The sequence below is a fragment of the Macadamia integrifolia genome, chromosome 1 (assembly GCF_013358625.1).
Source record: "Macadamia integrifolia cultivar HAES 741 chromosome 1, SCU_Mint_v3, whole genome shotgun sequence".
NCBI lineage: Eukaryota > Viridiplantae > Streptophyta > Magnoliopsida > Proteales > Proteaceae > Macadamia > Macadamia integrifolia.
The window spans coordinates 15275199-15300931 of NC_056557.1; the positions used below are offsets into that span (position 1 = coordinate 15275199).

Consider the following 25733-nt stretch of genomic DNA (forward strand, 5'->3'; position numbering starts at 1 on the left):
CACCATTATTAGCCACGGCCTCAATAGAGCTGATTCAAAGATATGCTTAAAAGCTCATTCTGCAGGTTCTCTCTATGGAATTCATGTATTCATATATTGCTATCCTGTGATTTGTGTAAATTCTTTCTTTGTTGATTACAATTGTTTAATTGTTGATAATCATCTGAAAGGAGTGATTCTTCCCTCATTGGCTCCCAAATCTTCATTTTTCTAATTCTTCCAGTCTAATTTAAAATTTCTTTGCTTGATGTGGCTCATGGGTCTTGTCAATCATTCTATATTTTGTTTCTCCAATGTGCACAAGAGTTGCTCGAATTACCTCTCTGGCTTCGACTGCTCTGAATCTTTCTAACTGCCTCCCTCAGAAGGTTAGATCCCATGACCTATTACCAAAAAAAAAAAAAAAAGGCTTAACCAGGGTTTTAGATATAACAGTTAGTTTCTAGTTTTGATAGGCATTATGGACCGGAAGGAGACAAACAAATGAAGGGAGGTATTTAAAAAGAGAGGTAAGCAAAGCTCCAACCAGCTTCAATAGGACTCGACAAGTTACTTGTAGAAGGTTGATGCCTGCCTTAGGCTTTCGTAAGCCTTAGTCATTGTCTAAGGAGCATGCCGCCATAAAAAAAAAAAAAAAAAGTCCCTTGAAATGGAACTAAAAAAGAACCCCACCTCCCATCATGCTGAACCTCTCCTTGTGATCAAGATGAGATAGATGCCTCCCCAGCCACCCATTACTTTAGCATTATTATAGACGTACGGGATTTGAAACAAATAAAGATGAAGGCAACATGTTAGTTTTTTTCTATTGGGGGATCTGTTTTTATGCTATTGGCTATTCCCTTGATTTTTTTACATATCAATACGGATCGATGGAACCAATACCAATTCTTGGAACCATGCTTGGGATGGAATCTTTGCAGACTGATGTTCTAAAACTGTTAACTAGAACTGGCAGAGCCAGTCCACATTCCCTGTAACTATGAGCAAAGGGAAGATGCAATACTCAAGAGTTGCCCAAGTTGCCAAACATCATATCTGATCATGTAAGGAAAAAGGATATCAGAAGCAAAAAGAAAGAGAATGTGAGATGCTCTGATTGTCTATAGTCTCCATGAGAGTATATAATCTGATTAATTAATAACTAAACAGTTATTTGTTTCTTTTCTAAATTTATTAGTTGATAGTAACAGTGATCATGATTAATAATTTAGTGGTGGTGGTGGTAGTGGTTATGGTGATGACATTTAGTAGCTCAATTGTGACCCACACCCACCTGAGCAGGACGGTTTTCAGCCTCAGGGACCACAGATTGCTTGGTTTAAAATAAAAATCTAGTTATGATAATGTGATGCTTTATATTTCATTTTCGGAACAAACCCAAATTAAATGATCCAAAGAAACACATCTACAAAGAAGGGTCTTCAGTTTCAAGGCTTTACTGTCTATGATATGGTAAATACATAGATGGGTCCATGTGTAGAAGGCCTCATATCCATCTCAATGGTAAAATTTTAGACCACAACAAATAAAGAAAGTGGCTTCAAATCTGATACAGATATTCAATAAATTTACAAAATCCCATAGAACAATACAAAATAGCATCTTTGTAATTTCATTCACTTCTTCAGTTCATTTTTAGCACGAGTTAATGAGATGTAGGTTATATTTGGTATTCAGTATAGGTTGATATTGTATTTCAAAGAAAACATATAAAACGTAGCCTTAATGTCAAAGTCGACTGTACAATTTCAAAAGCTTTTAAATTATAGCTATATATTTCATTATCTTTAACCACGATTGGAGTCGAGATTTTCTGGAGGGTGGAGTTCATAGGACCCACAAAATATCGAGGTTGAGAAGATGCGATTACAAATATACATTAAATAAATAGTAAGTCTAGATAAATAAGGTCATAGGTGGAAGACTTGAGGCTGTATTTGACATGATTTCTTTAAGTGCATCGAATTATAATGCATTTCAAGAATACATACCAAACACAGCCTTATTTTGACCCATCACTGTGGGAGTAGCATTTTCTGATTTAAGATAGGTTATGTATATTCTTAACCATCAAATTTTTCCATATCATGTTTATGGATTAAAAAAAATAATAATAATAATAATAATAATTCAAATCTAATATATATATATACTAGACCATCAGTCCATGTAACAATCAATGGCTCTACCCAATCAGTCAACAAGTTAGTTGCTCTTAAATTAGATTCCAGATCATACTGTGAGATATACATCCATGTATTAACCTACCTTCTGATGTATTGTTTAGAGTAATCTAAAAGCATGAAACCCTAATTACAAAAGTTGAAGCATCATGACAAAACCCACTTTCATCATGAAGATCACAAAAATAAAATGGATTCATTTACTAGTTTCTTTTCCTTAGGAGACAAAGAAACATTGTAGGTGTACCTAATTATGTCTCTCAATGGAAATCTAGGGTTTTCTTTGGGCCCTACCAATTTCCTACTCTAACTATAATACCATGAATATGTAATGGTTTATGGACTAGAATAGACACATCCCTCCATAGTTTCATAGAAGAAAGAAATGCCAAGTTTTGGGGTTTTCTCAATTCGACGGTGTATCAGTGGATGTGGTGATCAAGTTAGGACCTCTGGACTTGGAACAAGAATCTGGAACCTTACAGACAAACCACTTGAATTGCAGATAAGGGTAGGATCCATATTGAAGAAGGGCCACACAATCAAGCCAGGGTCTTCAAAGAGACTGAATTGCAAAACCATTTACAAGGCTTACATGCCAAGTGTAGGAAGTGATGGTGGAGGGACACAGAGCTTGCTTTACTACTATGATGAGACATGTCGCCCTTATGTTTGGATACATGACAGCTTCAGTGACTTCTCAAGGATAGTGAAGCAACAGTACATCAGCCTTGAAGATTTGAGAGATTGCTCTGAGATCAAGATCTTCAGAGACCATCAGAGAGGCTGTGTTTTGGTCCGAAAGAAACCCAGGCCAGAATTTTGCTGACCTTATTACCTCCCCCACTTATATAACCTTTCCTGTAAGTATGATGTGTTAGTAGTTATATGTATCTGAAACTCTTTTTTCTTTTGCTGCTACTACTTCTAATTCTTCAACTCCAGGTCTTCTGTCTTTACTTTCTAATCCATGAAGGCTGAACCTTTCATTGTAAACTGTAGTTTTTAACAGAAGGAATATAATTTATACCCCACAAGCTCTAGTTTGCATTGTTGATGGCATTAATGGAGTCATCTTTGATATAAGTTCTGTAAACTCTTCCTGGGTTCTCCTGCAAGACTTCTTCAGTCACCGGTTCCGAATTGGTCCAGCCGATTCCAATATTATTCAGATGAGGATCGGCTGGAATCGGCCAAGATTGAGCAGAACCTTAGAAAAACTGTACAAAGAGGCTAATTTTAAGCCGCCTGAATCAAGATCGAGCTCAGCCGATTCCATTTTGGATCGTTCCGATTCTATTTTTTAATACCCTTTTAAGGCTTTAAAAAGACAAGGATTAGTTTCTGGGATAGGGAATGGTTTCACTGGTCTGCCTAGTTGAGGGCATCCATGATTCTTGGCCATACAGCCCCATTATTTCTTATGAGTGCCACTGGACAACCAAATTTGATTGTCCTTTGGGGAGCACCATTATTTAGATAGTGGAATTAAACAATCCCATTATTTTGGACTTCCCCCCAATAAAAGTTCAAGTTACCTTCTGAGAAATTTCCAGGGGGTTTGTTTGGTTTCACTGACTTATGCTGCAAAATATCTCAAGTTGAAGAAGAGCTCATAGCATATTCTTTTGGATTCCAAATGTGAATTGGAACTTCATATCTGTCACCCATGTTACAACAGCACTCACGCAATGCGGTGGGCTACATGGATTTGTTGGAGGATAAAATAATAAAAAAAAAAAATCTCCCTCCAAAGAGCTCTATTTAAGGTAGAATTAAGTCCTACACTTTACACGTCTTTCTTCACTATTACTTTTATGGTTATTTTAGGCCTGCCCCTACTTATTTTGGATCCTTCCATCTGAATCTAATCACTCCTCCACATTAGTGCTTTCCAAGACCTCCGTTTAACCTGACAATACAACCTCACAAATGTTACGAAGATGGGTAAAATTTGAGGGGAAATAAGGGCAAGAATGGAGTATAAGATGACCAATTCTCATCAATTTCAAGAAAAGCAGTTCTCTAAATTAGTATTAGAAGCTTTGGGAGGCTAAATTGGACCTTTTCCTTGACAAAAGACTTAAAACATATCCGAAAAAGGGAGGCAGCTTAGAGTCAGTTTTTGGCTGTGAGGCAGTAAACACATATGACAAATTGGCAAGCTGCCGCACAGAAAATTACTCAAAATACCCTTCTTTCCGGTGACCAAAACAATCTCTCAACTGTGAAAGATCGTATCCATGAAGTTGTTACTTACCATCATCTTTGGTTTTGATAGATTTTGAAATATCAAAACAGTCAGAAGAAACTTCCACTTTCACCAAAAATTATTTTCCGATGGAGAAATCAAAGAAGAATAGGTTGATCCATTAGCCTTTCATCTTTTTTGGAAGACCCCTTCTGCCAGAGCAATTGGTATCACAGACAGGCCCTTGCTATCCAACAGCTGCGTTGCAGTAGCAATGTCCAACTCCATTAACTTTCCAATCATCTCTTCAAGGGGTTCATTAAGCATCTCCTGATGGAACAAGTAGTGTCCATAACCCTATAAAACACCAAAAAACCTTTATGCACCCGCATATAAAAAAGGAATAAGCAACATTAACTCAGTAATATTTTTTTTTTTGGGGGGGGGGGGGGTTGGGGGTTAGGGGGGAAGGAAGTGAAAGAATCATCACTTCATCAGTCATCAGCATTTGATCAATTATGGGAAGTTCAGCATGTTTATGTTGATATTTCTGCTTTGGGATCATTACATGTAGGAATTTTTTTGATCAATTATATCAGGTTGGGATCTTCAGCATGAGTTCTATGGATGTAGTTCCTAATCAATGCGTATAAATAGCCAGTGAACTATGACAAGGCATGCATTCAAGATTATGGCAATCGCAATAATCTGATTGTCAAAATATGACAAAGACATCAGCGAATGTGAAACTTATATCCAATCTCTGTCCGAGTTGCAGTGTAGAAATGTCAGCAAAGCTGCAGCCAAGTAATAATAGAAATGGCAGGCAATGCACAAGTAGCCTTATCATTTCTTCCACATATATGCTCCTGGACTTCTAGAAAATGATGCATTTCACTAAATAATTTCACACCATGATAAATTTGAAGCCAATGTTTAGTGTCAAAATGGGAGATAAATCTACTCAACCGATCGAATGAAAATATAAAAGTCATAAAAAATAGTACCTCAAGATGAGTAAAAGGAGCAGCAGCTGCCTCACCACCCAATCTGCTTTGACTCAGCATCTGCAAAATTGACCCCAAGCAAAATTTATGGACCTGTTAAGCAACTGCTACCACTTAATACTACCAAAGCTGAACATCATATATTCAGAATTAAAACTACAGAAAAGAAGTAATGCCATTTAAGAGAACTTAAACTATTCACCACCATAAGTAATGCAGCTTATGTGGTAAAAAAGACCCCAAAGAGGTAAGTATCCAAAAATTCTTCCCAAAATTCCAGTTTCCAAGTGTTATAAATACATGTCATCCAGCAGAGATAGCACTAGTTAAGAACCTGAGGGAAAAATCCTACCTTAATTTGAAGCTGCAAATACTTGATATAGTCGATGGTATCATCCAGTACAGAGGCTTTGCTACCCTGCAGAGCCCAATTTTGCTTGGTCAGGTTGATAAATACACAGAAAGAAAAGTTCATGGGAAGTCAGTCACCCATGTTAGAAGGGCACGCTGTTGAATCATTTTCTAGATGGGTTGACATGGATACATCTTTTTCAGTTTGGGGGAGAGATGAGGGAGACAAAATAGAAGCATGTGCATCCAATGTATGTGATACTCTTTGTTACTGTGTGTGTGGTGTGTCTGTCAGAGTGTACACAGAATCTGAATACCAGTAGCTGGTTAACTTGCCAGCTTGGTTTCATATTCTTTTTTTTTGGTCCCAAAGAGAGTTGAACTCATGACCTCTTATTGGTCTTTTCCAACTGAGCTAACCCCTTGGGTTTCTTGGTTTCATATTCTGATTTCAAGACTAGATGGCTTTAGAGCCAGAGAAACATATGATCATAAGCTTGTTATATATCAAGTGATAAATTTTCTACAAGAATTAGCATGAACTCTTTACTTCTCATTCTGTACCTGTTTTCCATCAAGATAAAAAATAAGGTTTTCCCTAAACCTTGTTCTCACAGTCTCCACATCTATTACTCATTTGAAACATAAACAATAGGTAACTTAGTCCTACTATTTTTCAACATATAGATTTGCATGTTAAGTTGCACTATTGCAACCTGTTGGTCACACGTTCAAAACTTGGAAACAGCCTCTTCTGCAAAGCAAGGGGTAAGGCTGTGTACACACTTGCCCCTCCTAGACCTTGTAGTAGCAGGAACCTCGTGCACTAGGTTGCTCTTTTTTTTTTTTTTTTTTTTAATTTATTTATTTATTTATAGATTTGCATGTCAGAGACTAACTTAAGATGTAACAGACCTATATCAGGAAAAAAATTGATTATCTAAACCATTCATTTACATAATTAAATGGACATAGGCAAAAATGGAATAATTTGGTACAACCGTTGAAAAATTACAATGCAATTCTTGGCATAATTATTAAATCTACATGTTTTATGTCATTTATGAAAAGCACAGAAAAATTAAGAATAATCATGCACAAGTTTGCGAATTATTTGGCTAACGGCATAAATGGATTTTTTTTTTTTTTTTTTTCAGTATCATTGAAAAAAAATGCCGTTTTGTCTGTTTAGTTCAAAAAGTCTGTACATGAGCAAATTTTCTGGCTACAACCACATTTATGCTGGTCTCATTCATTCAAAAGAAAAACTCCCCCTCAAATTTTTATAAACAAACCTCCATGATCAAGTTTTCAAGTGTTATCATTCAGTAGGTCTGAGATATTATATATTTGTCAGTACGCACCACCATGGACTGAGAGTGCAGACTAGAGGAGGATACAACTAAACCATTTTATCTTGGATCTGCCGCTTGTATAGCAATAGTTTGTTGCCAGAAGGGATAAAGAGGCAAAGATGATGCAAATAGAACAATAATTAATCCTAGGAAGCCTCTTTCTGAGATGTATTCACCTCTTCAGAATGTGGAAGAAGTTCTCTCAATGTATTGATGCCTCCAGAAATCCTTGCTCTGTTTTGCTGTCAACAAAAATTGTAAGTTGAGAAAAATAAACGATATCAAACAATTATACTCAAAAAATAGTTAATCGTGAAAGAGACAAAAAACAATTTTTGTTAGTTCCAGCCAGAGGGAAAGGACATAACTTTTTGTCACTTATCTTTATGAATGTTAACATACACAGACATCCCAGAACTAATTAATTTATGTATGATTTGGTGCAGGAGAATCCCTCACCCGACCAGTATTATTCCTTTGAATACTAGCTTTTCTCTTTGATACACTCATGGAAGGGGTTGGGACAGCAACTGTAACAGCCAAATGAGGTTGAGAAACATTACGCTGATCCCCATCAGATTCTTGTGAACTAGACACATTATTCTGTAGCAAGAATAAATTTATCATATAAATAGAATGAAGTTGCCAAACATGAAAATCCATCACCTCCATACAGATTTTAGGGATAATAAATTCAATTGGCAGGAGTTGCTTTGATATAAAGTTGAATTATGACAAAAGAAAGCAGTCATACAAGAACTGAAATCTTGTTTTCACTGATTAACTTGTTCTGCGGTTCTCCTTCACCATCTGGGTACAGATATCCTGCCTGTGGTAAAAACCAGACTTCATATCACAATTTCAAACTTCGGGAATGAACTCACAATTGCAAAACAAGATATGCTACATCGGCTAAGTAATCAAATTAAAGCACACAGAAAAAACTCAAGTTGAGACCAGGAAAAGGATCATTTACCATTGGAACATTGTAATTGTTTCCTTCTAGCATTTTCAATTTATCAGAACAAAGAAATCTTGCAGGAGCTTTCAAAGATTCATGGTTGTCGATGTTGAGCATATGCGCAGATGACAATGTTTTTGAAACATCCATATTAAGAGCAGAATTAATTGGATTGGAATCTGTTACCGATCTTGAATCCTCATATAATTTATCCTTTTGGAATTTAGGCACCCCATTAATGGCCTGCATGCTTCCAACTCTCGTATATCTCTAGGATGATCGACACTTAGTGCTGTTGAACTTTCTGGAAGAAATTAACATATTCGTGAGAACAGCATGGATTGTGAAGCATGCAAGAAAGAAAATGAATCTAGAACACTAAGAGCACACAATTTTGTATACTTAATTGTTTGCTCATAGAAAGAAGAGAAAATGAAGAAGATCATTACACGGTTTTAAATCAACTTATTCGGAGAACCATAGTTCAGTTACAGAGTTCCGGAATTGCGTCTAGATTCTAAACAAATGAAGAACAGATTCAACCTGAGCTGGGACAGATTCTAACATTTGTTTCCGATCAAACCCCAAAAGCAAACCCAATCCCAAGAGTTCTCATGCATTTAAGATGAATGGAAGTAATAAATGTTCCTAAAATACCAGAAACCCGAACAGGGTCACATACAAACCCAGATGCACCAATAACCATATTGCTTCGTCTTCTCAGAAGTGCAAACGATCCTCTAATCTATATTTCAACTAGAATAGACACTTCCGAACAGTTAAGGCAGACATATCGCCATTAGAAGTTCATACAAGGTCGCTATAGAACGAAAAAAATTGAAAAAAACTGAGACATTCATAGAAACTGAACAGAGAGAGAGAGTAGGAGAGAGGTTCTTTTCTTACAGCTCCTTGGCAGAAATTGTGATTCGAAGTAAGAAGAACGGAGATCAGTGAAGAACTGAAGAACAAATGGAGAAAAAGCTGTGGGAGACGCCCCGTGCTTGATCTTTTTGATACGCATCTGATACGTACGGCACGTAGCCCATGTCAGTTGCTGCAGGATACGGACAGAGTGGCGGCAAACGGTTGCGAAAACAAACACGGTGAAGGAGATCAAATGACTAGCATGGCCCTGTAATTTTTATTTTTTTAATGCAATATCTCTAACTCTCTGAGGGTAAATGTATATATTCATGAGAGGGTTCTCGGTTCAGAAGTGTGGACCACCATGCAAAAACATTAATATAGTAGACATTTCTCCTCTCATTGAAGGGTGGGGGCGTGGAGCGGTGAATAGACTCAATAAATCCGAAGGATGAAAGTTTGCCCTCGCAGCCTGAGGCTGAATCCGTCTTAAGCCCAAATAGAGTTTGAGCCAAGTTTTTGTTTTTAATTTATTTATTTTTTTTTTTTTTTTTAAGATGTCGGACGGATTAGGGTTGAAAAACCCTACCCTTGGTCAGGGTTGGGTCTGGCTGTCCGATCTAAGGGAACAAAAAATTTAACCCTGAATTTTATATTAGAATTTAAGGGCCCTATTAGCATTTCATTTTTCTATAATATTTTAATATATAAGATATGAATGATAAAAATCGGTCAATCAAGGTTAATCCAAACATTGCAGAAGTTAAGGTCAGGTTAACCCAACTCAGCCTAGCTCGACCCAATCCGACCCTGATAGGGTCAATTAGGTGGGTTGGGTTGGTATGAATCCGACAATATTGGTTCTGAACATAAACCCGATAGGGTTGGATTGGGCTTGGGTTGCATTTTGATGACCTAAGGTTAGATTAGGGTTTTAAGAAATCTGGCCCAACCATACCTTGCTTCTCCCCTCCCCTCCCCTCCCCTCACCTCACCTCACCTCACCTCACAAAGCCTTTTGTCCCATTTATTAAACATCAATGGACAAAAAGATCTATAAAAGATGTTTGGGGAAAGACCTAAAACTTTGGTGAGGATAATCATCTGCCATCTATTGATTAAGTGGGTCATATAGTTCTTTGTTCTATTTATTTATTTATTTTTGGTAAATATGAATTTATTGAGGACTGTGAATGACTTCCCATTCAATGTGGCCTTAGGAAAACTCGATCCAAATTGAATTTTAATATGAAATTTAATACATATCTTGTGAACATATAACTCCCTAGATACCTACAATTAAAATTGTCTTATTCGTCCATGTGGCAAAACATAAATATGTTGAAATGGAAATCAATCTTAAGCCATTGGATTTTTTTTTTCTTCTCATAAATCTTTAGTAATAAGTATGATTTATAATATCCATTAACTAAAATGGAATTTTTTTCCCTTTTGCAAGGACATGTCGTTGAATTTCATTCTTCAAACACAAATAGATATAAACACACTCAACCTTTATCTAACCAAGTGAGGTTCTTGTGTTTTTTTTTTTTTTTTTTTCTTTCTGTGGAAGTGGGGTTGCCTATATAAATCTTCTTTAATGATGATATAATAATAAAGAGTCCAATCACATAATCAAATCACCAATAATAAAATAATTCGTCGATGTTAAACCTTATTCTCTTGAAAATAATTTTGTTAGTAACACAATTACAAACATAGACCAAGTGATTAGTATGCTGATTCTATACTTGATATCGATATAGTGTCTATACTGTTACTAAAAAACATAATATTTATAAAATCGACAATTCTATATCATATTAATATCGAAAATGAATAATATATGCATTGAAGCAATATTGATAATTTGATACCCATAACCCTGAGTGTGAATATTGAATTGGGTTCAAGGTTTCAAAAATCGATGAATCAGATTAGGTGAATTAATGGATTTTTTTTTTTTTTTTTTGGGATGAAAATCACTTAATTAAAGTCTGCCAAGAAAAATTTCCTTACAAAAATAAAAGAAAGATGTACAATGAAACGAAGAGAGCGCAACCACCAAACACGTGAAAGTCAAAGTCTGGATGACCTATATGCATGGTAACCAGCACAAGAGTTCTAATATCTATTAAAAAAAAGAAAATAAATTGAAAGAAAAGAAGATCTAAGTTGGAGAACATGTGTGACCAATGCACTCGTAGCCCAATCTGTAAAAGCTGGAAGAACATTAAAGGTTGCTATATCTGATTAGGATCCTTATTTCTACCGTTTAGAATTGAAATATTCATGCGAATATTTCCTTCAACGGTTGATTTTCAATCAAATGACCGATTATAGGATTTTTGACATTGATCTCGGCGGATTCCAATCCAATTTGAATCGGAATCAGAATCTGCAGGGACCGATTCTTGTTTTCGTAACTCTTGTTGGTGCCAAGTGCCAATTGCCAAGTGACGTGGTGGGACAAAGAACTAGCAAATGCACACCCCGCTCCGGTAGCGTAGAGGGCCAGGGGCCATCTGTAGAGTGAGTCGATATATTCCCAGACACTTTACAGTCATTACACCATCGGGTAGCCTGTCAATTGGATGGCTGTGATTATTCAATCAGTTCATCACCAGCACGTTTCGTTCTCCTTTCTCGTTTAGGTTTTTGTCTACGGATAATATTCTCCAATCTGATAGCATCAGAGGATATTCTCTTCCTCTCCCACACCCTTTACCTCCCCCTGACCTTTTTATTCACAGGCTAGTCCTTCGTTTTCCTTCTCCCAAAAGGAAGAAAAAAACTCCTTCGTTATCGGTACTTGCTGCTTCCGAAGTCCAGAGACTCCGAACAATCAAATCTTTCTGAGTTTGGTTCCTGTGTTTCTGCTACTAAACTGTCTCAACATTTCCAGTAAATCGCAGAACAGAAGACGGAAGAAACCCTCAGGTGTGAAAAGCGAAGGAGAGGATTATTTGATTTCATGGCGACCCCTGCTGTGTTGCAGAGAGAAGAGGACTTTCTTGTCTACTCTTCTATTTTTGATCCACCAAAAGGTATGTTGACTTCTACTAGTTTTGTGGCGATGCATATTTGATTTGTCTTGAATCCTATTCCTTCCCTATTGCTTTATTTATCACTATTTCATGCATTTCTGCAGCAAGGAAAACGTAATTTGAAATTTTTTTTTTCAGGTGAAAAGGTCAAATATCGTGGAAACTTAATCGAGAAGAAGATCGAATTTCTTGAGGGCTTGGCTGGAAAGGTATTGTTTAATATAATACGTTGTTGAATTTAAATTCGTTCTTGGGGTTTCTAGGAGACAAATTTGGATCTTGGTTGCACATGTTTCTTATTCATTTTCACGGGGATTTAGGCTGGTTAATCTGGTATTATGGTTTTATTCCTACTCTTCGTACACCAATTGTTGACTTTAGCGTTCAATAATGGGAACTGTCACAAAAATTCGGGTTGCAGAGTAACTCCTCTTCCAGTGTTGAAAAAATCTTAACTAAGTGAGAAACTGTCTGAGGATTCCATTGAGTTATCTTGTTATTCCATTGAAAAACATATAGCCGAAAGCTAACTATTGCTTATTATCCCTCATTATGCAAAATTGGTAACTTTGCAACGAGATCTAGAGAAAATGAAGTACTTCGTGCAAAAACACTTCTCAAACCCCAATGACTTCCCCCTACCCCCAAAAAAAAAAAAACCCTGACAAGTTCCATTATCATAACAAACTCAGGGATGCATGGGCGTGTATGGTTAGGTATGGTTCATAGGGTTGAAGGGGTTTGAGACAATTCGCCAATTGGGCTTGCATTTGAGCTTTTTCCTACCATCATCATTGGATTTTAGTTTCCTAGCAAAACTCATGCCAAAATTTAATGACTGAGAAATATTGTAAAAGTTCCTTTCGCTTTTGCGTTGCACAAGAAAACATTTTCTTTACTGTAAAATGATTGCCACATTTATCACGTGCTTTATCACTTTTGCAACTACCTAGGAAATTCAAAGGGGGTGGGGTAATGAATCGTTTTCCTTATACCGATGTAACTTATCAAACTTCTTTGGGGTTCTCATGATCCTCCTTTAAAAGACACAATCGATGAGATTGTAAAAAAGAAATGTTGCAGTTCTGAGATTTGGTAGGAAACTGATTTCACGTATGTTCAATTGTTTACCCCCTCCCAAAAAAAAAAAGAGACTGAATTGATGGGAGAAGAAGTGATCGAGAAACAGAAGGATGTAACGGATCTAGTGTACACATTTGGTCTGTGAAACCATGGGACCAACTTTGTTTGTAATAAACCACTTGGATTCTTTTCCCCCAATTTAAAGACACCAAATTAATGGGAGAAGGCAGTCGAGAGATTGAAGGATGTAGCAGTATCTTGTGCGGACATTTGGTTTTACTACAACCAATTTCATTCTTGGTATGGGGATGCATGTAAATGCGCAATATATGTCTCAAGAGAAAAGAAACGCTCTTTAAGGTTAAACCTTTTAATCTTTATTTTGGTCTATAAAATGTTAAATCAATATGTTCCATGCACGATCTCCCTCTCAATTTTCCTTTTGGTTACCATCCTTAAGTTTAAGTAAGCATTTGAGTAGCAATTCCACATCAGAAGATAATTTCCTTTGTTTGTATAGGTTATTAGTTCTCATTTTCTCCCTTCCTAGATATTTGGTTTTGAATCTCATGATTCACGGTATAGTTGAACGTGTATTGATCAACGTCTGTTGATGAATGGGATGCTGTCAAGGCATGGTCAAGAGTTTTGCTTAGGTCCTTAAATTGACTTAAGGGATCATTTCCCTATAATTATTACAAGTATTAAAAAATAGTTTTTGAAACCATGATGGGGCTCTGGTATCTAGCAATATGGGTACTGAATCTCTAAAATTAGAATTTGTAAAGGGTCTGTTATTGTGTGTAAATACAGACCAACCTCCAATTTATCTTCATCCTTATCTGTAATGAGATGTGCAAAGTTTTTATCGTGAGGATGCCTTTCTTTTATTCTGTGACTTCCTAAAATGTATAGTTTCCGTGAGGCTTTCCATATTTCTTGAATAATTGTTCTCCTTAAGACACAGCTTATGGTAGTTACAGATAGTTTGAATATGGGCTTCCTGCTTCATATTTTTCAATACACTTTCTCTTTCTGTAAGTTATGAAAAATCTCAGTGCTTGAATTGGTGAAGTGTAATCTATGTATGTTATGTTTTACTTGTTATAGGTCAGCAATCGGCGGGCTCGCAGATGGGTAAATGATCGCTTATTGATTGAACTTGTTCCTCGCTTGGATGCAGAAGAAATCAGAGGCCTATTTGCTCCTCCTCCGTGGGGTAATTTTCTATGCCAGGAATAATCTCATCTTGTTGTATTTATATTTTATCTGATGTTTGCTTGTGGTCTTGAATGTTTCTGCCCTCACTATATAACTCATTTGTATGTGGACCTGTTATACTAGTTATCTTAGCTGTAGAAGATAAAGACAGATTACAATACGTGCAGATTGGACATGGTAAACAGGTTGATGTTTTTATGTGGGAAATATCATGGAGAAAAGGGAATCCTTAGGCTTTAGTGTTAGCTATTTATCAGGCTTGTTTACTTTGCATTCTTTCTATATATATATATATATATATATTTTCTATGTGTGTGTTTTCTTTGCAGCTGAGTCTGACCTTGTATTGGTAAATCATAGATTATCGGGTAGATGCAGAGATGGTGTTGACTGCTGATGAGATTTTTACTCTGACTTCCCCCTTATTATATTAGGAATATCATAATTATTTATCTACTCACAAGAGGGGTTTTTGGATGAGTAGTTTGGTGCCAGTAGTTTTTGGATGAATAGTTTGGTGCCAATATTTATCACCATTTTATGATGACATGTCTAATGGCCACAATATGCAGCATGGTAGTGGAAAAATTTATTCAGAATGTAAGAGTTTAGCCTAGTGCCTTACTAGCTTATCTTATTTGACTCCTCCTGTACATGGGACTGCTAATTTTTTTTGAGATACTTTTCTGAAGGATCTGTTTGTTTCCAGGTAAGAACCACGTAAAAGGAAAATCATGGGGTAAATTTAACACAAAAAGTAGTATTTTACATCTGGATTTTCATTGGATATGGTTTCCACCTGGTTTACAAATAGGGCCGAAAGAGTAGTTTTTCCCAGTGTGAACATTGTTTTCCATTTCCAATCCATTAAGGAACCACCAATATTCCACTGATATACATAATAGATTTTTCTGTATGTGCACCGACATAAGCTCACCCTGCCCCTATGCACAACATTTTTCTCCCATCATGGCATCATCTTTGAGTTTTCTCCAAGAATACCAACCCTCTTGTTCTTATAATTTGTTTTTTTTTTTTTAATTCCTCAGGTCTTTCTGTTTCTCTTCCCTTCCATTCCCACCCCCCAAAAAAAAAAAAGAAAAAAATTTCTCTAGATCTTACTGTTACAATGGGATGCAAACATTACCAAGCTATTAGTTAGTATAAATTTAAGTTTAAAAAATTAATTGATTGCATGACCTAGGTAATCATATTTGAAGCGATTTATGACGTTTAATGAACATTTGGAGTAAAATATTATCAAAGCCCTTTATTTTTATATCACTTTCTACTTAATTCACTGAATTCCTTAAATTTTGGAAGTATTATATTGATTGTTATTACATCATACATCAAGCAATAGAAATGTCCTTTGACTATTATATGAGTTTTTAATCTGATAGAATTAATTGTTTTGAAAAAGTTAATCATGGATATCTAAGGGGCATTAGTTTATCTATTGATGCGAAAAATTCTAATAATTGCTAGGTTGGGCATATATTTGCAATCATATACCTTCAATCTTTGATATGGCTGCATACTAACTTCCATGAATTATTAGCCAGTTGTGGCAAATCATCATAGCTGTTTGAGTAAAAAAGCTTCAATTAATTTTCGAGTATAAAATCTTTCACCATATATTTAAAAAAAAGAAAGAAAAAGAAGTGGACAAATATGGAAGAAAATAGTCATTTTGATGGCAGTTGCTATTCTTATGCGCTCCTTTCTTTCTTATTATTCATTTCCCCCTAATAAATGATGGATTTGTTGCTTTTTCATTCTTACAGGTGACAATGTACCCTTGTCACCATTTTGCATGACAAATACAGAAGAGTGGGATGCATTTAGGAGTGTTGACATGGATAAAGAGGTTTGCTGCTTTCCCTTCTATGAGAGCATATTTAGAGTATAGCTTTTGTTTCTGGATAATTGAGGTTTTATGGTTCATCTGATCCTTGTATGAGTTTTGTGATTTGAATCTGAACCACTACCTTATCCCAATCCCTCGATCCTGGGATTAATGCAAAATGAAACTGTGGGGACCAAAAAATCAGCTACCTATGTATCTTAACTTGATTTCATGATCTTGATCTACTCTTGGGTTTAAATTTTCGCAGAACTTCAAACTTGGCCTGGTTTTCGAGCTTGGTTGTAGAGTGCAAGATGGGGTTTTCATTCATTAGATGATCTTTGATTTCTCTCATACTTTATGTTTTTACTAACACTTTTAGTTTGTTCATGTCTGCCTGTTGAAAAAAATGCTAATATGGGAATTTTATGGGTGTCCAAATATTGACAAGATATAATTTTATGAGCACATTTGGAAAGTCTTCTGTGGTTTGTTTCAATCTCATTTTCTATCATGCTGAATTCTCATCTCTCCTTTTAGTAATGAGTTTTGGTATATCAGTTGTATAGATCAAAAGAAGAACTTGATCTCTGAGCTCCCCTCCCCCTCCCACCACCCCACCAAAGGAAGGGGAACCCAAAAAAAAAAAAAAAACTCTAAAAGTTCAATTCTTTGTTATGCATTTGATGCATTGTTTCGGCTAGTGATTGGTGTCAGTGACTGATGATCTTTTGGAAGTACGTAAAAAGGGGAGAAACCACTAAACCTAAGCCTATCATAGTTAGTAGTTTTGGCATTTTGGTCCAATATTTTCATTTGGTCACCAAATTTGAGGATCTAGTTTGCGTTGTCACTTCTGTCAATACATAGTATGCATAGTACTAGGGGGTGCAAGTTGGGCCTAGAAAACCCAAGGCCCGCACAAAATTTTCCGGACTTGGGCTGGCTATATATACAATGATTTGGGTTATTTTAAGTTGAATAATTTGTAAGGGTAAAATGGTCTTTCGTTCAAACACTAACAGTAGATTAACACCATCAGGTTTCATGCGGCTTCAAATAAACTTTTCAAACTTTTGGGGTGTCACACAAGCTGGCCATATGACGGGTGTCCAAGTAATTAACCCAAAAATCTATTGCTTTCCATATGGTCATTTCTCTAGTAATTAAGTTTCCCGAAGTGGAAATACCAGAAGGAAAACTGCAGTTTAGGCTGGCATCACCTTTATATAGGAAGAGAGTAATGCAACAGTGCCCGAAGTCTCACAGTAATTACATTCAAAGTACATGAAATTCCAGTAGCTGCCCTGACATCCCTGAATTATATAAAATGACAATATAATAGAATAATAATGTGTTGAGTTTGGCGTGGATTCAAACTCAGTAACAATATGGTATTGTTTTTCTCTGGTAGAGTTTAGGATATGCCACTAGTCCTAATCTGATGCAGGAACATAGCAATTTATGTATTTCATTATGTTTTGGTAGTCTTATTTGGATCATATTTTGCTTAAGGGTAATTCTGTTTTATTAGATCCAATGGTTAAGATTGGATGGGTGGTTATTTGGGTAGTTATTGTGATGCAGGGCAGCAAAGAATCCAAGACAACCAATAAAGCGCAAAAATCCGATGCAAATTAACAACTTCAACAGTAGACGAACAAATGGTGGCACACACAATAGAAATGGAGATAAATTCATTGACAGATTTGTAGAAGGAACAAGAAGAGAGAAACCAGTCTGAAAGTTCAGAATGTGGCTAGGGTTTGGGAGTTTACAATCCAAAATAATTGATGTTAGAGCTAAGAAGTTCACAAAAACAGATCTCACTAGTAGTCAATTATAAGGATAATACTAAAAGTCAGGCTTTCATAAGATCATGAGTGTACTGTTAAGGACTGGCATTATGTGGGGTTTTCATTATAAAAACATGTATTTGTATAGTTCAGGAGTTATTTTGGTTGAGAATTGGAGAACTGAGTCTTAGAACCCTTAATGCACTTGGCTTGGTATTCAATTTCTTGTTTTCCCTTCTTCCTCCATTTTCCTGGCATTTTAATCTTTTTGCAGAAGTATTTGGTATGAACTACTAGGAATCATTTCAGGACATCTTGCAGTACATCCAAAGCACATTTGCATATGAATTGCGGTCCTAGTCAATAAGCTATTGAGTCTCTATCCAAAATTTTTTATCTGGAAAATTCTGTCTACCTACTATTACAATTATGCAGTGCTGTAAATTTTTTTTTCTCCCTGAAGTTTTGACATTCCTTTCTCTGGAATAATTTAGAAGTAAAAGATTCTGTTCAATTGCAATTAGTTAGTTCGTATGGCTTGCATGAATCAGGAGTGTACTTCTATGCAGATTCCGTTGGTTTATTTTCTTCCAGCATTTTATTAAGTTCCATGGTATGTGCATTGCTGTATGTTCTAATTTATTGAGGTTTCTCCCTCGTCTTTGGTCTTAGGTTTGCATGATCAATGCCCTGAAAAATTCTTCATCTAAAAGGAAAGATCGTGTGGATGCTGATAAGATGGCTGCAGTAGACGCATGGCGTAGAGTGGACTGTCGAACGAGAGAGGCCCTGCGGCGTAGTTACCTTCCAGAACTGATTGCGAGCTATGAGGTATATAGCTAATAATTAATTCTAAATAGCATGTTTGCTTTTATTGATGCTCTTCTGATGAAAATTCCTTTTTTACTCATGAGAGTTTCAAAATCTTGGTATAGTTATCATCTCCTCCCTATACCATTGAATGTCTTTAATAATTATTATCTCTCCTCCCTGTAGCTTCCTTCCTGTGCCCTTGACCTCAACCCTTATTAGTTCTCTCCTTTCTAGTCTCTGGTGTCTTTCACTCTGGTTTTGTAACTGATCATCTTCAACCTCTTTTATAGGTTGTGCTGTATTCTTTTCCGGCTCTTGACCTGTAGCATGGTCCTTAACACAGACTAGTTTCCTTGAGTTTTCTCTCACATTTTTTCCTTAAAGAAACAGTTACTGCTTTTTACATATTGATGCCCTTGTTAATGGCTAATTGTATTCTTCCTAGGAATGTATACGAGCATTCATCAAAGATGGTGGAGATGAAGACGATCTTGTCCTGCAGATTCAAGATCCCTTTCATAGATTGTTGCTGCATGGAGTGTGTGAGGTAAATTTGGGTTGGACTTAATTTTGAGAATTGAGGGTATTTTCTGAGCATCTTAGGTTCCATGTGTAACACTAGTGTTTTATTCACTACTGGTCTTCAGCCAACAAAAAAGGTTGTGTCATGACATTTTTTCTCCCGACAGTTCTACGACTTGGTTTCTGTAACCATTGCCGGATCAAAAGGGGGAAAAGCATTGAAGACGACGAGGATAAAAAAGAAGAAATCAGGCTCTGCAGCACTCCCAAACATAACTCTAACCCATTTCCTGAAAATGTCCAAGGCAGGAATATGGTAAATGCCCATTTGCCTGGCATATACATTTGTCTTGTAAATAAGAATTATTCTAAGAAATGTTAGTTTAGTTTCATTTATCATAGTGTGTAAGATGTGTATAATCCTCAAAGTGCATTCATTTCGATCATGGGAGGATGGTTGTAACATGAAAGACTTCTTAGTTTGAGCTTTCAAGTTGTTGAAGAGGTTTTTTTTGGCTGAAAAATGGCCACCCTTATCACATTCAGAAGTGACCTACCTGATAGGCTAAATTGTAAGCTGCTGAAAGCTCCGAGAGTTGCATAAGCTAATGTAGGTCAGCTATCTCCCATGGGCGCTTTGTGCTTGCGGGATGGTATCTTTCAGGGTGTCCTTCCATGGTGGGTTCAGTTGCATTTTACCCTATTATTACCATGGTTCTATCTGTGGTTCGCAAGTTTGAGTGGTCGATCTGATTATCCAAACTTGGAGCATCCTGAGGCTGATCAGAGTTTCTGAATTGAGATTTACCACACCCCCCCCCCCCCCCCCAACCCCCTAAAAAAAAGGTCTGAATTGAGGACCTTCGAGTTGCTTTACTAATTTTGGATTTGAAAATTGCTCTTTGGAAATTGGAACGGTTATCTATCCCAGCCTCCCAGGCAGGCATGACCACTGTTCCAAGAACATCGGGGGCGAAAACTCTAGGATTGTTAGTTTTACAGATTTAAGGGTTGATTTTAGTATTTTGTGGGATCTCTTCCAGCTGATTCTGATTCGTTTGGCAGGGATGGATTCTTCGATGCTGTGTTCTGAATCTGGGTTGGGTCGAACACTCTCATGTTATGGACTTCGTGAAAGTTCTAAGTATTCTTGTTTCGTCTTTTGTGTCAGACTTCCAGGAGCATTGATATGTGAAAATTGTTTGCAGCCGTTGTTAGCATCTAGTGGCTGAGTCCCTTTGGATGCATGTCTATATGTTCTTAGCCATTTGATGTTTAACATACCTTACCGCTTGCTATAGATGATGTGTATCCAACATTGATACAGCGTAAGGGCTAAGCCTTCATGTTTTAAAAAACTGTATCGGATCAAGTGATCCTGATGGTGAACAATCTCACTCTAAGAACCTTAATTGAAATATGCGATGAATCCATCTCTCTCTTAGTCATTAGAAGAGCAGGAAAGCAATCGAACTTCTTCAATTTAGATAAGGTGATAATTTTCCTAAATTAAGCCTACCGATCCTTATTTATGTGAAAATTGATGCAATTAATAATATTTTTGGATGGACTATTGGCATAATACACAAAGAAAATTATGTCTCATTAAATGTTGATTATATGATGACAATGACTTTTTATTAGCATGAAGAGGTAAGGGATGATAGATGAAGAATCAAGAAGACTTGGATTGATTTAGAAGATATTAGAGAACTAATTTCTTATTACAATAACATTTCATGGTTTGGAGTGTAATTCCTAATTTTTTTAAATGTGTATAAATTTGTAACATTATTTTTTATTTCAGGCCCAATAAAGTACTAGTACTGCGTTAACCTTGCGATTGGGTAATTGATTCAGTTTTTGTCTTGGGCTGCTGCTGATGCTTCTTTGTATTTGAGTTTCCGATCTTGTTCGGACATGGAAAATAAACAAATGGGCAAGGAAGGGTGTTTTGAGATAATATGGTCGCTCTCCTCTTCATCCACTGTTCATATCATCATCTTCATCATCCATGACTCCATGTAGCTACTGTACGACTGTACTATACTAAACTAGTATGGAATGGACGAAATTCTAGCTCAGTCATGCTTGTCATGTCACCAGTTCAATTATTTAATTGCAAAATATACGTGGTTTCCATCTACCCTGCGTTTTAGGTGGGTACTTGGGAAGCAAGTTTTCTTTCTATTCGATACAGGAAGAATCTTGTGAACGGTTCCTCTTCGGTTCTCTCTCTTTCTTGCCCTCCCCCTCCAAGAAATGGTGAAGAGTCCGTTGAAATACTCTCTGGTAATCCCTTTTTCTTTCTCTTTGATTCTTTCTTGTCCTCTGTGCGCTTTAAGATTTTGTTTTTAAGATGAAGCATGATTCGAGCAGGTGGACGCGTTCACTGAAACGCCGTTTAAGGGAAACCCAGCGGCTGTGTGCTTCTTGGAAGAAGGAGAAGGAAAGGGAGATGAGAAGTGGATGCAAAATGTAGCCATGGAATTCAATATTGCGGCAACTTGTTTCTTGACTCCGATTTCGTCTACCCAATCGGACACTAATGACCAATCTGTGCTGCGTTTCCATCTCCGCTGGTTTTCTTCTGTAGCTGAGGTTCGTTTTATTTTCTTCCATCATCGATTGCCTTACCACTTCAATCTGTCCCTGGAGAAAAAATATAAATTTACATTCAACTTATTGTAGTGGTACCGAACTTGAGATATTCTCTGCACTATCCTTTTTTTAGATTTTGAAGAGAAAAATTTACTTTCGTTTTCCTGCACTCAGTGAAGTTCTGAGAGACAGGTTTCTGTGTTCTTGACTTTGTTTTTCGTTTATTTTGTTTGAATTGTTTCTAAGTTCTCAGTTAGTTTCTAGCTTGAATGACAGGCTGGCCTACTTTCTGGTTAAGTGGAAGTTTGAGCTGTTTAGCTTATTTTCAGGAATTGCAGATGGGTTTAATGTGGGTTTTCAACATATAAGTTTCAAATGTAAAATGTCAGAAAAATAATTATTACTTCTCTTAATTTCATCGTGAAGAATAACATCTCATGGTTTGCGCCATAGACAGTCCTGCTATACTAGAAGGAACTGATCCAACGAACCTTAAACTCCCATCTGGTATCTAGTCTATGAATCAATTCTTTCCTGACCTGTTCATTGATTTTCATCAACTATCCAAAAGAATGGGGAAGATTGGATGGTTTCAATAACCCACTTGGGGCTTTGGTACCCCATATACTAATTGGTACTCATTGAATGATGATTCCATCCCTACCTTGCCCATTCACTAGTTACCATTGTATAGTACCAATGGGTTCTGTTAAATTTTATAAATTGGCTAGTTGTCAATGTATCAGTTGTTTTTGCAACTGTTGATAAATACTCTCCCATCTAATTCATTTTTCATTTTTATCTATAGCTCAAGCTTTGCGGGCATGGAACATTGGCAGCTGCACATGTTCTCTTTGCATCTAGGCTGGCAAGAACAAATGTTATTGAGTTCGTCACAGTATCTGGAGTTCTAATTGTTAAAAGGGTTCCTACAGTAAGAAACATGGATGCGGCAAAGTTCTCAGATGATGAGCCAGAAGAGAACTTCTCTATAGAATTAGACTTCCCTACAGATCCTGTGCTCGAGTTTGAATCTGCAACTATTCCATTACTTCCTGAAACCCTGAATGGTGCTCACAGGGTCAATATTAGTAAAACAGCTAATAAGGGTGATCTCATTGTAATTTTTCTATCCTGATCATTTATAATGACACTTGATTTTGGATATATTAGGATGCATCATTTATGTAGGTTTTAATCAGTATGCATGGAACAACTACGGTAACTTATTGTTTAGTTGGCTTTAACTTGGGGACAACTCAGATACCTTCATTTCAATTGATAGAGTTGGATGTCTCTGCTTATCTTAATCCTAGTCTATCCCCTGTTTCTTGCTTATCAAAGGAATGCTAGTAACATTGCATGCAGTTTGACATTATGGGTGTCCTATGTTGTACTATTGGATAAGATTACCCACTCCGGGAACTTCTTTTTTGTTGGAAGCTAGGTGGATGCCTTCTTTTTAGTTCAAATATAAGAATTATTGGTATTTGTACTCAAAGAGGGAACTTGGTTGCATTTCTTAGGTTGAGCTCTCATCTGGAAAGACGGTTGCTGATTTACAACCACAATTGGATGAGATACGAAAATGTCCCGGAAGAGGGGTCATTGTTACAGGGCCTGCTCCCGATGGTTCTGGATTTGATTTCTTCAGTCGCTTTTTTTGTCCAAAGTTGGGAATTAATGAGGTAACTTCTTTGTTACTTATGAACATGAAATGGTCTCTATTTATTTTTTGATCTTTCATGTGTTAATAAGCATTTTAGCAGCCTTGTTGTAACATAACTAGTATTTACTTACAAATAGTCACTCTCTTTCTTATAGATACTTGGCCAAAATGGCAACAACTTATGTTGTAGAAGTAAATGTGAAAAATTGAGCCACGCTTTATCATTTAATTGTGTTTATGGACTAATATCGTTCCTTGCACTTATCTTTTCCTTTTTACTCTTTTTTTGACTGTATCTTTTTGTTTTGAAAGAACATATATATATATATATTTCAATTTGAGAGTGTTAGTCATTTATTTTTATGTAGTAACCATGTCATATGGATGCATACTATCACTATGTTAAGTGCCATAACAATTTTGTTACTGTCTTGGACTTCAGTAAATTTGGATCCTGTTTTCCATATAATAATTGCTATTTGAGCATCTTGAATTTTTTGTATGATGTCTCAATGGATATGATCTATACATCTAGTTGTTGGCAAGAATGTTCTATATCAAACTTATTAACAATCGTCTTCCATCTTTTCTTTTCCTTCTTTTCAGTTCTAAATATGCTTTCTTGTCCTTTGATTGTCTTGGTTATTTTTCTAGAATTTAGATAGTAAAGACTGACTTTGGTGTAAAGAAATTTTCTTTTGTTTGCAGTGTAGTTGTACAAAACAATGTCTCTTCGAAGCGAATAGTTCTCACATTGTTTGATTCTATTATGTACTATATAGCTATTGAAAGGGAGGGGGACCTAAGACCATCTGGAAAAATAGGAAGCTTTTGGTGAGTCTATGTGAGTGTACCAAACATTTTGAAATATTGAAAACAAGTTTTTCAACAGCTGTGTTAGAATGGGGCCTAAATAACAGGATGTGGTCATAAGTGTTGATGTCCAACACACACATGATATTTCTTATATGCAACCTAAAATCTAGAGAAGGGGACAGATCTGTATGTGTATGGAAAGGTATTTGGGATGCCTTTTGTGAGCAGCCTGGACGACAGCTGTAATTTTTGCAATCCTTTAGATTTGTTGGATTTAAAATTTTGTAGCCCATCCAACTGCATAGGTCACCATGTAATTGATTTATTTGGGTAAGAACTTTTTCTTACGTTTGAACTGTCAAAATTTGGACTATTCCAAATGAAACATAGCTAGAAAGTGACTTTCATTTTGCCATAAGGTAAACTACATTCTTGCTGTGAAACTTATCACATGAAAAAGGAGAGTTCAGGTAACAACTTCTCGTCCCTTGTAATTAGATTTGTATTACAAGTTCTGTAAATTTGTTCCCACATTGGTTGAAATCATATTTAGACAGATGGGATTCACTAGTTCAGCTTGCTCCACATGTTGCAAAGTTTGCCTCTCCCTTCCTTTTATTTTTTCTTTTGTGGCGCAAAGATGCTTTCAAACCAAATACAAGACCGTATCTTTGTCTAACTTACCCCTAATTTGCAAATGAACTCCATTGGTGGACCATAATGGTTGTCCACAAGATTCTAGAGTAAAGAAGAACAATTTTTTTGAACATCACTTTAAACTCTTAATATCCTTAATGGGTCTGGCTCATTTGTCTTCCAGGATCCTGTTTGCGGAAGTGCACACTGTGCCTTAGTGCCCTATTGGAGCAAAAAGCTGGGAAAATGTGATCTAGTTGCATACATGGTATCCTCTTTCACTACACCCCCTCTTTTTTACACACAAATGCATGCATGAGATTTCTCAAACAATGAATACAATTTCTTTGGATTAGGCATCTCCTAGGGGTGGAGTACTGGACTTGCATTTTGATGAGGCAACCCAGAGAGTATTGATTCGAGGCAAAGCTGTTACTGTCATGGAAGGTTCACTATTGTCTTAGCTCCGGTCTAGCTCCCTCTTCCTTGGAGTTCTTTTTTGTAATTACTACCAATATTTTGTAATTTTAAAAGCATGTTTTCAATTCTAATGTTATTCTATGGGGAGGCTTGAACCCAAGACCTTCCGGTAGCAATGGGCTTCTGGGCAACACCACAAGCTACCAAGTTGTGTTTATTACTGGACCCTGTATTTGCATAGAATGAATCTACAAAATTTAAAATCTAATGTTATTGGCTTCTCTTTATTGATCTTCTAAAATGATACATACAATGCATTAGTGTCTTTTTTTTTTTTTTTTT

The 25733-nt window shown here is 36.4% G+C and overlaps 3 protein-coding genes across 9 annotated transcripts; 2 read left to right on the forward strand and 1 right to left on the reverse strand.

Moving 5' to 3' along the window:
• The first annotated feature begins 2509 nt into the window (after positions 1–2509).
• LOC122074354 lies at positions 2510–3236 on the forward strand. The gene has a single exon (XM_042639181.1). It carries the CDS (start codon positions 2572–2574, stop codon positions 3013–3015), a length of 444 nt encoding a protein of 147 aa, XP_042495115.1. The 5' UTR covers positions 2510–2571; the 3' UTR covers positions 3016–3236.
• A 956-nt stretch (positions 3237–4192) lies between these two features.
• On the reverse strand, positions 4193–9115 carry LOC122074312 (transcription factor bHLH7-like). 6 transcript variants are annotated; one of them, XM_042639142.1, is made up of 8 exons: positions 8958–9114; positions 8067–8355; positions 7845–7919; positions 7550–7693; positions 7267–7332; positions 5737–5802; positions 5385–5444; positions 4193–4734 (listed from the first exon to the last, which is right to left on the reverse strand). In XM_042639142.1, exons 2-8 carry the CDS (start codon positions 8298–8300, stop codon positions 4567–4569), a joined length of 813 nt encoding a protein of 270 aa, XP_042495076.1. In that variant the 5' UTR covers positions 8301–8355; positions 8958–9114; the 3' UTR covers positions 4193–4566. The 6 variants fall into 6 exon arrangements, with proteins under 6 accessions (XP_042495076.1, XP_042495095.1, XP_042495090.1 ...); XM_042639161.1 differs by lacking the exon at positions 8958–9114 and adding an exon at positions 8738–8951; XM_042639156.1 differs by lacking the exon at positions 8958–9114 and adding an exon at positions 8734–8951.
• A 2436-nt stretch (positions 9116–11551) lies between these two features.
• Positions 11552–25678, forward strand: LOC122080671 (uncharacterized isomerase BH0283-like). Of its 2 annotated transcripts, XM_042647492.1 has the most exons (11): positions 11552–11965; positions 12104–12174; positions 14159–14267; positions 16057–16139; positions 18587–18745; positions 19173–19274; positions 21629–21850; positions 22659–22970; positions 23377–23538; positions 25156–25239; positions 25328–25678. In XM_042647492.1, the coding sequence occupies exons 1-11, from the start codon at positions 11893–11895 to the stop codon at positions 25433–25435; spliced, it is 1485 nt and encodes a 494-aa protein (XP_042503426.1). In that variant the 5' UTR covers positions 11552–11892; the 3' UTR covers positions 25436–25678. The 2 variants fall into 2 exon arrangements, with proteins under 2 accessions (XP_042503426.1, XP_042503420.1); XM_042647486.1 differs by lacking the exons at positions 21629–21850; positions 22659–22970; positions 23377–23538; positions 25156–25239; positions 25328–25678 and adding an exon at positions 19417–19751 and having other exon boundaries at positions 11588–11965.
• Positions 25679–25733: the final 55 nt, after the last annotated feature.